Source organism: Vanessa atalanta, chromosome 4 (assembly GCF_905147765.1).
Source record: "Vanessa atalanta chromosome 4, ilVanAtal1.2, whole genome shotgun sequence".
NCBI lineage: Eukaryota > Metazoa > Arthropoda > Insecta > Lepidoptera > Nymphalidae > Vanessa > Vanessa atalanta.
Window position 1 is genome coordinate 2,367,329 of NC_061874.1, and position 14,763 is coordinate 2,382,091.

Below are 14,763 nucleotides of genomic sequence, written 5' to 3' on the forward strand. Positions count from 1 at the left end.
GTGTTTTATTTATATTTCAAAAATACTGTTAAAATGTATAAAAATGATAATTACGTTTAATTTGCCACAACATTGTTCGAAAGCAAGTATTTATGCTATTAAAATTTTATATATTTAATTGCAAAGTGTTTATAATATAACGATCAGACATTATTTTACAATCTAACTAGGTGCATAATATGTTTTTTATTTACAATTTAAAGATAGAATTATTTACAAGATTTAGTTACTTATCTATCTAAATTTGAGGCACGAACATTGATATAGCACCAAATTCAAAGTTCACATTGAATATTGACACAAGAAAAGATTTTCACATTCGACATAACTACACCGACTTTTCTAAATTACAGCACTTGACGTGACAAATAATAAAAATAAATTTTAGAAAACACATAGATTAAAATTAAAATCTTTATCGTTTCTGAAAAGCACGCCAATGTTGTACCGTCAAACCTTTTCCAATCGAAGGAGTAAAGATAAACGAACTTTGTATTTATGTATCGCATGCGATTTGCTAACAGTTCTGCAGTATTGTGCGCTGCAATAGTTCTTGATTGATTTATATTTATTCATAATGTCATACTTCCTATTTACTACTTATTTCAGTTTAATTGTACTTCTTAAGTTTTTATAACAGCAGCTCGTCGACATCCAAAACACAATTTGTTGAATACATAACGGATATCACAATTCATAGATTGAACAAGATCGATTTTTTCAAGATATATTTTTGATATTGTTTATTTTATCTTCACTCCTCTAGCGGTTGGAATAGACTATTTGTCAATATATTATAAATAAAAAAATAACGCGCGTAAAAAAAAAATTATACATAACTAGTCAAATCCACTCAAGTAATTAATATTGATTGAATCTGATATAACCTAGATTTCACTTTTCTGATATTTTTTAAAGCGACTGCTAATGTTTACACAATCCTACTAAGATTAAATATTTTTATATAAATGAATATAACTGTGTAGTGCTATTATGTTGACAAAGCGTGTCGTGTATTAACTTGGATGCCGTGGCTGTAGAGCTATTCTGTAAGATCAAACTCGAAAGTTAACATAGAACAGTATCAAGAAAAAAATGATATAGATTTAAATAATTATAATATTTAAAGGATACAAGTATCGAAATACCATATCAATAATCAAAATAACACGCTTATAAACATTTTTGAGTGAGTTCTTAGAGAATAGCACAGTACCGTTATACCTATATTTGGTTCTTTTCTGTTCAAGTTGTAATTAAACATACATATTTTGTACTTTTATATTTTAACATAACATTATAGTTTATTAAATGTGAGACAATTACATACATTTTCATATATTTACAATATTCTATTTTATATTTTAATAGGCTCTCAAGTTATTACTAATATATCTTATTATGTAAATTTAAATATTTGATTAAGAAAATGTAAGTATTTATTTCACATATATAACCTTTCAACGATAAGTAATGTTATACTAGCTGCTCGTCCCGATTTCGTACGGGTGAAATTCATACAAATTTGCCTCTTCCGTTTACTCCAAAAGTTGAAATTTCTAAAATCCTTTCTTAGCGGATGCTTGCGTTATAAAATAAAGTTGTTTTAATTTTAAGCTTTTATACTCAGTACGTTTTTTGACTGACTTATTTATGAATGACGACTGACTCAATGCGCAGAGCATTGATAATCAGTCAGGACAAACGATTCTATAAGCATAGATCATAAGTTTACTTTATTGTTTTATAGTGAATATTTGATTTTCATAAAATTCTTAAATTACGACTAGCTGCTTGTAAATTATTGTGCAGTTTTTGTCTACATCGACATTACATATGTTAAATTTCTGGTGTTATAAATATTAATAGGAAACTGAATTTGAGTCCATGGTTGGTTTCAAATTGGTTAATTAAATCCCTACAGATAAAACATACATATATAGTTAATGTTAAACCCATAATTAGGGCGTATCTTGTAACCTGAGTAATGTTAAATGACATCTGGCCACCGGCAAACGCATTTGATAATTGCATCCGCCCCCTGATTTTTTTTTAATATAAAACTTTCGTACAGATGTGTTAGAATACAAAACGTATGGACTTCTAAATAATAATTATTTTTATACACCGAGTCAAAAGTAACTATATGACAAAACGAAGTATGTTTTTGATAAAATTTAGATAAATTACTCGATCGGAAGCTCCTTTAGATAATTTTGGTATATCGGTTTCTAATAAATAAAGAAGGTATCTCTAGCTGCGTCATGTGGTTCCGGCAGAGTAGAATAGAGCCATTCTTTCTCAACCCTCGTAAGAGCCGACTAAGAGATTACTTTGTTAAGCTCTAGCAAAACCACCGAGAATTGAAGTGTCCCAACCAATGTACGGGTGGCGGTCAGTAGAGCAGCGGCGCGGGCGAGGGCGGCGGCGCGCGCGCGGCGGGCTCGGGCTCCGACTCGTTGGCGTCGGTGGAGGCGGGCGTGGGCGGCGGCGGCCGGTTGCAGGCGCGGTAGTGGCGGTACGCGCGCCGTCGCCCGCCCGCCGTGGCGGGGCTCGGCGGGGGGTTGGCGGTGGGGCGCGGGTAGCGCCCGCACAGACTGTCCGACGCCGAGCCCGAGCACGAGCCGGAGCCCGTCGCGCTCAGTCTGTGGGCGGAGAGTTAGCAGATTAAAAAGGTTCGATTTTAAATTTGATTTTATTCAACATACTAGTATTACTCTTGTTTACTGTGGTTGATATTTTTAGTTGAAACTGTCCGACGGCGTTCTCTTCAATGAGATCTATCGTATCTAATCGAAATATCAAGAGATTGTACCGCGTTAATTTTTTTTTTTATCTTGGACTGATACTCACTCTTCGGAGGTGCGGTCGGAGCGCGCGCGGGCTGGCACGGGTTTGACGAGCGCGAAGGCGCGCGGCGGCGGCGGCTGGCGGCGGGCGCGTCGCACGCGCCGCAGCGCCGCCCACGCGCCCGCTAAAGCCGCGCCCGCGCCTACCACCACGCCGCACGCCACCAGCGCGTGTGACTGCCCGCCGCCGCGAGCCACCACCTGGTCCTTGTGCACGTATCCGCACGCGGCGGGCGCCTCGTCCGCGCCGTCCTCGCAGTGCGCACGACCGTCGCACAGCAGTCGCGGCGCCAGACACAGGCGTTCGTCGCATCTAAATGTAGATATGTCGAAATTAAAATGAGAATCTGCGAGGAGCCGGACGAGTGGTCGGTTTGAAAAGCGTCAATAGACTCGTTCGTGGCGCATCCATACCGGAACGCGTCGGGCAGCGGTTTGTGCGCGCAGTAGGCGCCGGTGGCACAGGCACCGAGAGCGGCGGCACACGAGCCGTCGGCGCAGCGCAACCCGGCACAGGCGTCGCAGCGAGCCTCGTCCGACCCGTCGGGGCAGTCGCGTTGGCCGTCACATCTGTCACAAACGCTCAGCTCAGCAGGAGTTACACGATGTACGTTACCACTGTAATCGCTAGGCGAGAGTGAATAACTCACTTCCACTCCATCGGGATGCAGTGCGCGTCGGGTGCGTCGCACAGGAAGTGGTCGGGTGCGCAGGCACGGCGCGCGGCGCAGTGCAGGCCGCAGCCACACGCGCCGCCCGCGCCACACGAGCCCGGCGCGCCACCGCAGGCGCGCCCCCCGTAGCACGGGTGCTCGCGCGCCACCTGCGGCCGGGGCGTGGTCAGCAAGAGGAATCGCGGTAGTCGGTAGCGGACGAGAGGCCGGCGTACTCACCCTGTGCACGGGCACGGCGGCCACGAGGCGCGCGAGGTGCGGCAGCGGCGCGGCGGGTGCGTCTCGTCGGTGGAGCGGCAGCCGCATAGGCGCTCGCTCACTCCCGCAGAGGTAGAGCGAGCCGCCGTACGCCGCCAGCGCGCCCACCCAGCCACCTTGCCACACCACTCGTTTGCTGGGGACAAACGAACGAAAACTTGCAGCCAGTGTTTCGACGAGGCGCAACATTACGACGGATCGTTCCCGGCTCACCTGCCGACGGAGTCGAGGTCGATGGCGTGTATCTGCCGCGCCACGGCCCAGTACACGGTGGCGGAGGACTGCTCCACGGCCAGCGCGGTGACGTTGGCCACGCGCGCCAGCTCGCTGCGGGCGGTGCCGTCCACGCTGGCTCGCATGATGGCGCCCAAGCCTGCGTCGCTCCAGATCAGCACCCTGTGTGGCAATCGGGACGTTTATACACGGGTGTGCATCGTGTGTCTTGTCGTATATGCATAAGCACGGTTTTGAAATTTAATATTCGTGTTGAAGATTACTCCGATTTCCATAGAGACGATATATTATCGTCTCCTCATCAATATGATGATCGCTAATTTTATCCATAAATTAGTAAAATGCGCACACTATATAGTTATAACTACTAACCTTTTAGTCTGATGGAAGGCCAAGTGTCTCGGCATCATTTTGTCGCCTCTTATTATGACGCCGACTGAGGAATTGTTGTCGATAGAAGTTGCATTGATCGAGTCCGTATCGAGACATGTCCAGTACAAAGCTCGCCCCAACACGTCTAGGGCCATGTGAAACGGTCTCGAGAGGCCTGTGACGACCGTCGTGGAGTCAGTTATAGCAGATGTGGTCGAGTACGAGATAGGTACTCGTCGGATTGAATGCGATTCGTCGTCCATCCAGTAAAGATATCTAATGAAGAGAAAGTGTGTTTATTTTATAAATTGAAAACTTTGGCAGATAATTACAAATATTTCAAACATCCATATATATGAACTTTCTACTCATAATTTGACCGCTCAATGATTTATTGGTATAATCTCTTGATAAAGATGAACAAACAAAATTAATTTAGTATTTAGTAATAATACCTGTCAATAGGGTCAAACTCTATGGCTCGCACGCTTTTAAGACTGGTCAGGGGTATGAATGCGTCGTTGCACTCTCCGTTTGCGACTACAATTCGACCCACGGCGTTTTTTTGTGCGAACAACAAAAACTCTTCGGGTTCTGAAAATAATATATAATGATATAAAATATAAAATTTATATGAAATAATTTTATAAGTGTTATATCAGTTAATTTTATGTCTATTTAATGAAGTATGTATGTATGTATGTCACATAGATCATACATGTATAATTCAACCATATTTTAGTGTATAAATTTATTTTTTTCTTTTCTTGTTCATAGTCACTATGATTAAGCTTTCGTTTGCCAATGTATATATAATTTCTTTTTACTTATAACATTCATAACTTATCCGATTATAAGTCGTGGGTTAAACAGTTTTTTTTTATTATTTACGTTTAATTATCTCACGGGACATGTTCCATGACTTTAGACTGAAGAAAGGAAGATACTTGTATTGAAATGGAAACATAAAGAAAACATTATACAGTATAACATTCATATAACATTATGTAAATGTTGACTGCGCTGGGCTTTAAGGAAATATATCAGAGCGACTGAAGTTCAAGTGATGTGACCATCTTTTTATGAACGTCATACGTTTATTTGGCATTTGTTGATTCACGTTGACATTGGTGTGTTTAATATGATAAAGAAACGTAGAACAATGTTGTATCCGAACGCAATAAACGAATGAAGATATTTATTAATCGTTACCAAATATATTGTTTATTTATTATTTAGCCGTAGAGTTCAATCCGACTGACCGGAACAAGTGAGGTTGTCCCTGTTGAGGCGGTAGTGCGTGGGACAGGCGCAGCGGTAGTCGTTGTTGGGCAGCGGCAGGCACAGGTGGGTGCAGCCGCCGTTGTCCACGCCGCACTGGTTGGGCAGCGAGTCGCGGGCGCGGTGGTACACCTTCAGGTCCGATATGTAGTCCAGTTGCGTGTGGATCGTCTTCCTGTCCGTGCCGTTCAATTTAGTCGCCGATTCTATTAATCCTGAAATATAGTTTCGTTTTGCATCATTTCGTAGATTCGACCGCGTCGAGCACGAAAAGGAATTGTGTTCGGTTAGGTTAGCATTCTTATCGATGGGCGACCTCATCAAAGTTCGATGCCCCGTATAGATAGCGGTCGCGGCAATGATCGGCACGGTCAGTACCGGTGTTCCAGTCGCCCCAGAAGACGCGGTCGGCGTAGAGCGCCAGCGCGTAGGGCATGGGCACGTCGGCGGCCAGCAGGCGGCGCGCGGAGCCGTCGAGCGGCGCGCGCTCGAGCGCGGGCGGGTCGAGCGCGGCCCAGTACAGCGCGCGCGCCGCGCGGTCCAGCGCCAGCGCGTGCGCGCGCCCCGCCGCCTCCACCTGCAGCGCCGCCGCCGAGCCGTCCATGGCGGCGCGCTTGATGCTCCGCGAGCCCAGCTCGGACCAGTACATGTAGCTGCGAAGGGAGATATCATTCGTATACCGGCTCTTTATATAGATGATAAAAAAGCGTGGCGTTAATGCTTGTCGACTTCCAGGCGGGAGACATGACATACCTATATAATTATATTTAACTAACATGACTGTATTTTTAGAGATTCTTGCCGGTTCTTCTCGGTAGAATCTATATTCCGAAAGACAATTGACAAAAGCGCTTGTAAAAGCTTACTTGAATAAAGTATATTTTGATTTTGAATCGACTCTTATTTACTAAAAGACGATTTGAAAATCCGAGTAAAAAGCTTACCCCTTGCGAGGGTCGAGCACGATGCTTTTAGGTTTTTTGAGACCTTGCCAGATGAGAGTCCGTCTGCTCGATCCGTCCAACCTCGCCACTTCGATCCGTTGTGTTGCTGAATCGGTCCAGTAGATGTTCTGACCGGACCAATCGATTGCTAAGCCTGTAGTAATTATAAAGAAATTAATAGTACATTTTAAACATTTTATAAGTCTTATGCTAAAAAAGAATTTAAGCACATTCAACAAGATAACGACTATATTAATATTATATTTGGTATTATTTTGCCGAACCTAGACAGTTTGAATATAACTTACCTTCAACTAAGCCCATCCATTCCAGTATTTTTTCTACGTCTGATCCATTTACAGAGCAACGATTTATTGTTTTCGTTTTGCTATCGGACCAGTATATCTTCGAGCCTGACACGTGAACAGCTAAAGCACTAGAAATAATATAAATATAATAATCAATAATTGTCTTAAAATTTTTCAAGTTTTTACATCATATTATATCAATGCTTATAGCATATATTTATCGTTATCGATGGAACTGCAGCTCCTGAGTGTTCATAAATAATGTTTGTTCCACTAAAATAGTATTAAAGAAAAGTCTGTGGGATGTAACCAATTTACTCTATGACTTTCTACCGTACAGTTGCCATAACGTTGATTGTAACTAATATGCTGCATCGGGAAGTAACTAAAATTCTTATATCACCTTGACAAAGTCAAAATGGCCAGTATACTATATATATATGTATGTACAGTATAGTGTAAGTGATATCATTATATCATTCTATTTACTATTTTAATTTTATATACGTGTATAATTAATTATCTATCTATTTGTTTTGTATGTATGTGTATTTATGTGTTGGGTCAAGTGTGACAAGTGCAGTATGATGATAAACTGACCTGACTTCTTTCAATTCTCGTATCGGGAGCACAGCGTCGTTGTTCTCATTTTCTATACTGATCAGACCGATTACGTTTTTTCTGCTATATATGAGAAATGCTTCTGGCTCGATGCACGTCTTTCGATCGCTTGCGAGCTCCAAACCTTTTAATTGTAATTATAGTAAAGTACAACATAATAAAGAAAAATGTAAAATTAAACTATCATATATATTTGAAATAGGCTAGATATTTATGGAACAGAAATGAAGCTTTAGGGCCCTATAGTACCTACCATAGGGCCCTAAAGCTTCATTGCCACTGCACTGTATTGTTTAATACTCAAACTCTGATAGAACACCATCAAACAGTGTTATAAACCTGTTCTCTTTTCAAGCATCTCTTAAGTATTTCTTGATAAAAGTATACAAAACTCAATCAACAACACACTAAGTAACTTACCTAGTGGACAGCTGCACACATAGTCATTAGGTCTGTTAAAGCAGAGATATGAGCATCCTCCATTATTGTCTACACATGGATTGTGTCCGAGTGGTTCTCCCAAACGAAACGCCTTAACACCCATCATATTAGCCATTTGTTCCACAACAGGTTGTCTCTCTAAACCTGAAAATAAAACACTTTTTTGAAACAATACTTATTTGAATGATTCCTTTTCTACAAACATGATTTGAAAACACTAAAGACTATGAATATATAAAAATATTACTCGTCATGTTAAAAAGAACTACATTGTTACTACTTTGTTTTACAAAAGTAAAGTTGTAAAGAGAAAAAAATGTCCCAATATGTCACATTTTTTTTATTAATCACTTAAAAAATTTTGCTTATATTCTTAGCATTAAAAACACAATGTTGTATTCACAAATAATATATACCCGTGTCTTTGTTGATCATATCTAATGTTCGTCTTTGCATGTCTGTCCAATATAGATGTTCGCCAAGTAGGGTCAACCCGAAAATGTGTAAAATATCACTGTAACTACATAATAGTTCCCGCCTGTTCGACCCATCCATATCGCAAACCTGAAATTTAAAGTAATAGTAATTAATTATATGAAAAGGTCCATCGAAAGAAACTATGATTACATAAATATAAAAAGCCGAGATGGCCCAGTGGTTAGAACGCGTGCATCTTAACCTGCATGGAATCCAACTTATAAAATTCACATTAATCGCCTTGAAAGGATTCAAAAAGGATTTACAAAGTTTTTGGCATATAAAGATAGAAGCTGTCCATATCGCGCATACTATAATACACGACTGAAACACTTCAAACTTGCCACATTGGAGAAACGTAGGTGCAATCATGACTTAATGTTTCTGCATAACTTAATCCATGGTTCAATAGACTCGCAAAAATTACTTTCACAAATCTATATAAATGTCCCAAGAACGATTCCGCGTCACCCAATACAAAACACCTTCGCTATTCCTAGATTCCGTACAAATGTAGGAAAGTCTTCGCCTATTATCCGATATATGAGTCGTTACAATAATATCACTTTTCATGAGATTGATATATTTAGCCATAACAGCAATAGTTTTAAGAAAAAATTAGACTGTTTGCTCAATTTGTGTCAAGATTTTGTATTTTTTTAGTTTTTGCTTTTATTTCTTTTAATTTGGAGTAATTTATTATTGTTTTGGTTTCCTTTTTGTTACTTCATATCTTTCATATTTTTGTTGTTATTTTAAAGATTTATTAATGTAAGAGTGTAATGTTTTGTTATTATTTTGTTATTTGATGTGTAAAATGTAAACGCCTGTAGTGGTGTATCACACCGTACAAGAATGTATTTCTTACTTTTTCTTAAATATTTTGTGAATATGCCGATGGTGTTTCGAAAATTAATAAATAAATAAATAAATGATTTCGAGTTCAAACCCAGGCAAGCACCACTGAATTTCATGTGCTTAATTTGTGTTTATAATTCATCTCGTGCTCGGCGGTGAAGGAAAACATTGTGAGGTAACCTGCATGTGTCTAATTTCAACGAAATTCTGCCACATGTGTATTCCACCAAACCACATTGGAGCAGCGTGGTGGAATATGCTCCAAACCTTCTCCTCAAAGGGAGAGGAGGCCTTAGCTCAGCAGTGGAAAAATTACAGGCTGCCAATGTATGTAATGTATGTATGATTACATAATATATTTTCGATAATAATTACATTTCGTCAAAAGTTGTGTTTTCATATTAAATTTAATCTTAATAATATGATGCAAAGTTTAAAATTGTGATAGAAATTTTACCTCAATTTTGTGAGTTCTTCCATCACCCCAATATAATTTATTATTAACAGTATCTAAAGCAATTCCATTAGGCCAGGTGAGTTTCTCTGATATCAGCAAAATTCTGTTGGTTCCATCCAAATTGGCTCGTTCGATCTTGGGCTTCTTCTCATTCCAGTCGGACCAAAACATCCAGCCGGCCGTCGGGTGCAGCGCGATGGCCCGCGGGTTGTACAGTTCGTCGTGGATTAGAACCTGGTGTCAGTGTGACTTTAGTGGTTTGTACGAGTTAACTTTACATTACTTTGAGAATCATAATAAGGTTTTTTCTGAATTATAATATTCTATTACTATATTTCTATTGGACACATACAAGTGAAAAACAGTTTATATTATATGTAATAATTTTTTTTGTAATATTTCTATGTCAACAATTTGTTTTAAGTGTGCCTGATGGAAGCTAAATCTCCTTCTTGAGATAATTTTATCTAGTCTAGTGTAGTTATCACCACCCTAGTGATGATGCGGTCCGTCACCTTGGTGGCGCTGCCGTCGAGGCGCGCGACGCTGATGGTGTCGGCCACGGGGTCGGTCCAGTACAGGTTGCGCGCCAGCGCGTCGATGGCGATGCTCTCGGGCACGCCGCCGCTGCGCACCACGGCGCTCTGATCGCTGCCGTCCAGCCGCGCGCGCGATATCGTCTTGGACTGTACGCACATGGTACACAAGGTGGACAATTATTACATTGATGAAAAACCAATGGTCTGAAGAAAATGTACCCACGCTTGAGAAAAACTTACAATTATTGACCAATTTCCAAATGGTTAAAGCCATACATTTTTAGTTGGAACTTACCCTACAACAGTGCTCTTTTAGTTTGGAAACAATTTTGTCATAATACAATCTGATACATATGCATATCTAACTTAGATATGTTCCTACACAACTGAACATGAGATTAATTATAAACAAAATAAAGCACTTGAAAATGCATTCTTATTTGCAGTTAAAAACAAATGTTCTTCACAGTGTCCCATCTCGGTTCAAAAATAATATCTCATATCTAAATCAATAAAGCATCTTACCAAACTGTCTGCCCAGTATATATATTCAGTTTTGGGATCAAAGTCAATAGTGAGTGCTCTCTTTAAATCCTTCAGAGGTAGAGTAAAGGGTGTGAAGTCTGGTGTGTCAAGTGAAATCCTTGATATGACAGATCTTTGAGCTACTAGTAGAAATGACTGTGGGCCATCATAGCAGGTTGTGTTACTACCCTCCTTTAGCTTTACACCAGTCGGACAAGCACACACATATCCTAAAATACAAATACAATATTACAATAATTAACTTTGTAAATTCAAATCTTTCATATAATAATAATAATAATCACTATAATATAAAGTGTACGACTCTTTAAGACGGCCACAACATGCATTTTTAGATACAATACACAGGTATATTTTTTTACTAAAATAATTTTATATGTTTAAATAATGTAGTCGCTACAGTGATTAGATAATTTCTAGGTACTCATTTTATTTTGTTTGTGCTTACCTGGTGGATTGGGTGCTAAAAGGCACAAATGTGAACAATCTTCATTGGTTTTACAAGGATAATCTCCACTGGGCATCAATTGTCTGCTGTTGTCAAATACCTTAATATCAACAGGAACTGAATCTGATTTGATTAGTTCCTTTATAGCACCATTTGTTGTAACATCCAACGTATTTATAACTCTGGAAATCATAAAAATGGAATTTGAACAATTTTGGTAAAAAATTGAATAAATGTCAATATGTATTGGGTTAAAATTTGTTTTTTTTTTATATTAAATAATTGTAATTACTATTTTATAATACAAAGTGTGCAGTTGATCTTTATAAAAATTATAAATTTAGAATTAGATATATATATTATTTTATATATAAAATAGGCTCCAAATTGCACGAATATATGCTGTGGTTGCCTCAAAGTCAGTATGAAAGAAATGGTTATCATCAGGTTAGAAGTTTTGTTCAATTACTTAAAAAGTAAGCCTTGGCCCTTATCTTGACCGGATTTAATATGAATTAAATTTTTAAAAAGATTTGTTCATAATTATGGCAAAATATACTAAACTTACAGAGTTTTCCAATCAATCCAAAATAGCCTGTCATTGAAAAATGTTAAAGCATATGGATATTTCAATCCCTCTCTTACAACTTTTTTTCTATTATTTCCATTGAAGTCCATAACATCAAAGAATTGTAGCTTGGAATCAACCCAGTATATCAGATTGTTATTATAGTCAACTGTTATACCGTTTGGCCAGAAAATATCATCTTTTACTATAACTTTTCGTGTTGCTGGATCACCATTCATTCCAGCTCTTTCGATTTTCGGTATTTCACCACAATCGGTCCAGAACATTAATCTGTAATATAAAATTATGTCAGTTAAAAACTTATTTGTATTATTTGTTTTAAAATCAAATGAGAACTATTTACCCTTCCTTAGGTACTACTGCAATAGCTCTAGCGAGGTCAACGTCAGTCCAGAACAACACCTTTCTGTACTTTTGGTCTATACTAATTACTTCTATTCTATTAGTTTCACCATCTGTCCAATATATCTTCTCTGTGTACCAGTCAATTGCAATACCCGTTGGAGTAATTAAGCCTTTTGATACGAGCCTCACCTGTAAAAGTGTTTACCAAAAATATTAAATATCAAAAATATTTTTTATTATTTATTAACAATTAAAGAATTTATCAAAGGGGCCTAATAAAATAAGAAAACAAAACAAACTGAAAAACTTTCTATATATGTATGTATTAGGCATCCACTGTAAAAGTGTTTACTTTTAATATAACATTGATATTAATTTTGTTTATAAACTTTAGTATACTCACTTTCTCTCCAGAATGTGTGTTGTTGTATTCCATACATTGTATCAATTCCGCCGTCTGATCAGACCAGCATACTAAGCTCTTTCTGTACAGAAAATCGACAGCAGAGCCTTGTTCTAAGCCTTTAATTATTGCATTAATTTTGCTTAATTTTGAAGTATTCGTTACTCGAATATCGGAAGCCGTCGTATATAATAACACTGGATTACTTATGCTCGAGTAATAACCTGGTAAATAAACAAATAAAGTTATTGACGTATATCGTCAATATTAATGAATGAAATTGTAATTATGAAGTATGAAATGTTACCCTTTAATTGTAAAAACATTAATAAACAAAATACATTTATAACATTTTGTATTATTTTGTCAGCTTGAACTATTCTTCGGCGCTTCGTCATAATGAAAACAAAATAAGACCGATTTTTTTACACTTCATGAGTTAATGATAATATTGCACTATAACTTTAAGGCACTGTTAGGAATTTAGCACATCGTAAATTAAATGATATCCTTTTGTTATTTCTTAACTATTTTCATAACTGATTTTCTAAGAACTAACGAGTTTGGAATCTACTTTAAGATCAACAAAGTAGTTAGTAGTAGATAAAAAATATGCGTTTGTTGAAATGACGCTACAGAGTAAAAATAAATTTAAAAAAGTGTTTAATACTTATTATGTTGTAAAAGGAGAAAATAAAAGTAATTCTATCATTTTGTTTTAGACGTAACTATAGCAATAAATTTATTATTTAGTGTAAATAAAGTCAGTAAATAAATATTAATCAGTTGTACTGGTTTTTAAAGCGCCATCTATGTAACTAAAGATATGCAGGCTATGGCAATGTATCGTACATTATTTTTGTCTTATGTTTTAATAAAGAACTAGCCGTCTACCCGATGATATACTTCATAGGAAAATACTATAACGTTGGTATTATACTAATAAACAGAAACCTTAATACAGATTTCCAGATTTTTTTCACTTTTAAAAATTATAATTTTCCATACAAATATTCATCCTAAATTTCACCTTATCTCACACTTAGGTGACGAATTTTCAAAAAACCTTTTACATCTTACATCTTTAATTCACGAACCTATGATAAGCCTAAATGCCTATTTCTATTTTTCTAACATCTTCACTCTCTTTGGAGGCAATTATTTCCTTTAAGTCTATAGTTTTAAATTACCCTTTGTCTTAAGTGTGTAGTAATGAACCCATATGTAAACTTAGTTTAACTTAGAAAACTTTGTGAAATGCTCGTTCGAAACATCCTCAAGATGCTGCTTTTGATCATTGTCAGTAATTACGGCACTCATTTTACGCACAGCTTTGTTGTCTGGAAATTTTCAGTTAATATTCGATGTATAGCATTTTTGCAAAGCTCTACTCGGGCAATTTTAGTCAATAGAGTTATTAGAATTAAAGTAGGCCATTTTTCGCTATTTCTGACGTAATCATCTCATTGGGTTAGACATTGCGATGTTGGTCTTTGCAGATCATCCAGCCCCGATTTATTTCTGCCACCGATACCATACTGTTGTACGTAAAGTATCTGTACGAGTAGTCTCTCTTAGAATTATTGTGTTCTGGTTTAGAAGGACCGTAAGTGAGCCAGTGTAAGTTACAGGCATGAGGGACATAATATATCATATTCCAAGGTTGATGGCAAAGTTGATTAACGGTGCCATTGGGTAGTGGTGACTTTTTTTTGGGTGGCCCATGTGTCCGTTCGTCTATCTATGCTATAAAAAGCTACATATTTCTTTATTTTGTTTTCGAATCGAACATTTTAGGACAAATTTTTATGAACATACATGCAAAGTACATACTTATGAAATTTAGCCTGAATTGTAAAAAAAAATGTTTTATTGTTCTTACTTTATGCAACGAGTGTCCTTTTAAAATAGTAACCAGTTACTGCAGATTCCATTCTATCAGTTAGCCAAATAATTTGGTATAATGTAATGTTTTTGCCTGCGGTGTGGCTTTTTAATTAACACCGAAAGAATTTTTAAAATATTGTGTCAGTTATTAGAAGAAAACTTCTTATCTGTATGACGAATATACTAGTACTGCCTGACTATTGACTGCAGTGGCGATATATATAGATATCTG

At 37.8% G+C, this 14,763-nt stretch overlaps 1 protein-coding gene across 1 annotated transcript; it reads right to left on the reverse strand.

The window, feature by feature from the left end:
- Positions 1-777: 777 nt before the first annotated feature.
- Positions 778-13,204, reverse strand: LOC125077765 (low-density lipoprotein receptor-related protein 6). Its single transcript, XM_047689809.1, has 23 exons — positions 12,952-13,204; positions 12,645-12,868; positions 12,240-12,430; positions 11,876-12,166; positions 11,308-11,489; positions 10,839-11,068; positions 10,290-10,460; positions 9,775-10,008; positions 8,399-8,546; positions 7,962-8,126; positions 7,521-7,665; positions 6,921-7,048; positions 6,613-6,766; positions 6,047-6,321; positions 5,650-5,883; positions 4,843-4,981; positions 4,388-4,663; positions 3,995-4,177; positions 3,743-3,917; positions 3,500-3,672; positions 3,264-3,419; positions 2,854-3,162; positions 778-2,645 (listed from the first exon to the last, which is right to left on the reverse strand). Exons 1-23 carry the CDS (start codon positions 13,040-13,042, stop codon positions 2,396-2,398), a joined length of 4,524 nt encoding a protein of 1,507 aa, XP_047545765.1. The 5' UTR covers positions 13,043-13,204; the 3' UTR covers positions 778-2,395.
- Between the last annotated feature and the right edge of the window lie 1,559 nt (positions 13,205-14,763).

Coding starts and splice junctions, on each gene's coding strand:
- LOC125077765 (XM_047689809.1), bottom strand. CDS start 13,042: ATGACGAAGCGCCGAAGAATAGTTCAAGCTGACAAAATAATACAAAAT. Junction 12,869..12,951: donor AATGTTTTTACAATTAAAGG/GTAACATTTCAT, acceptor TTTATTTACCAG/GTTATTACTCGAGCATAAGT. Junction 7,666..7,961: donor TGTGTGCAGCTGTCCACTAG/GTAAGTTACTTA, acceptor TACAATTAAAAG/GTTTGGAGCTCGCAAGCGAT.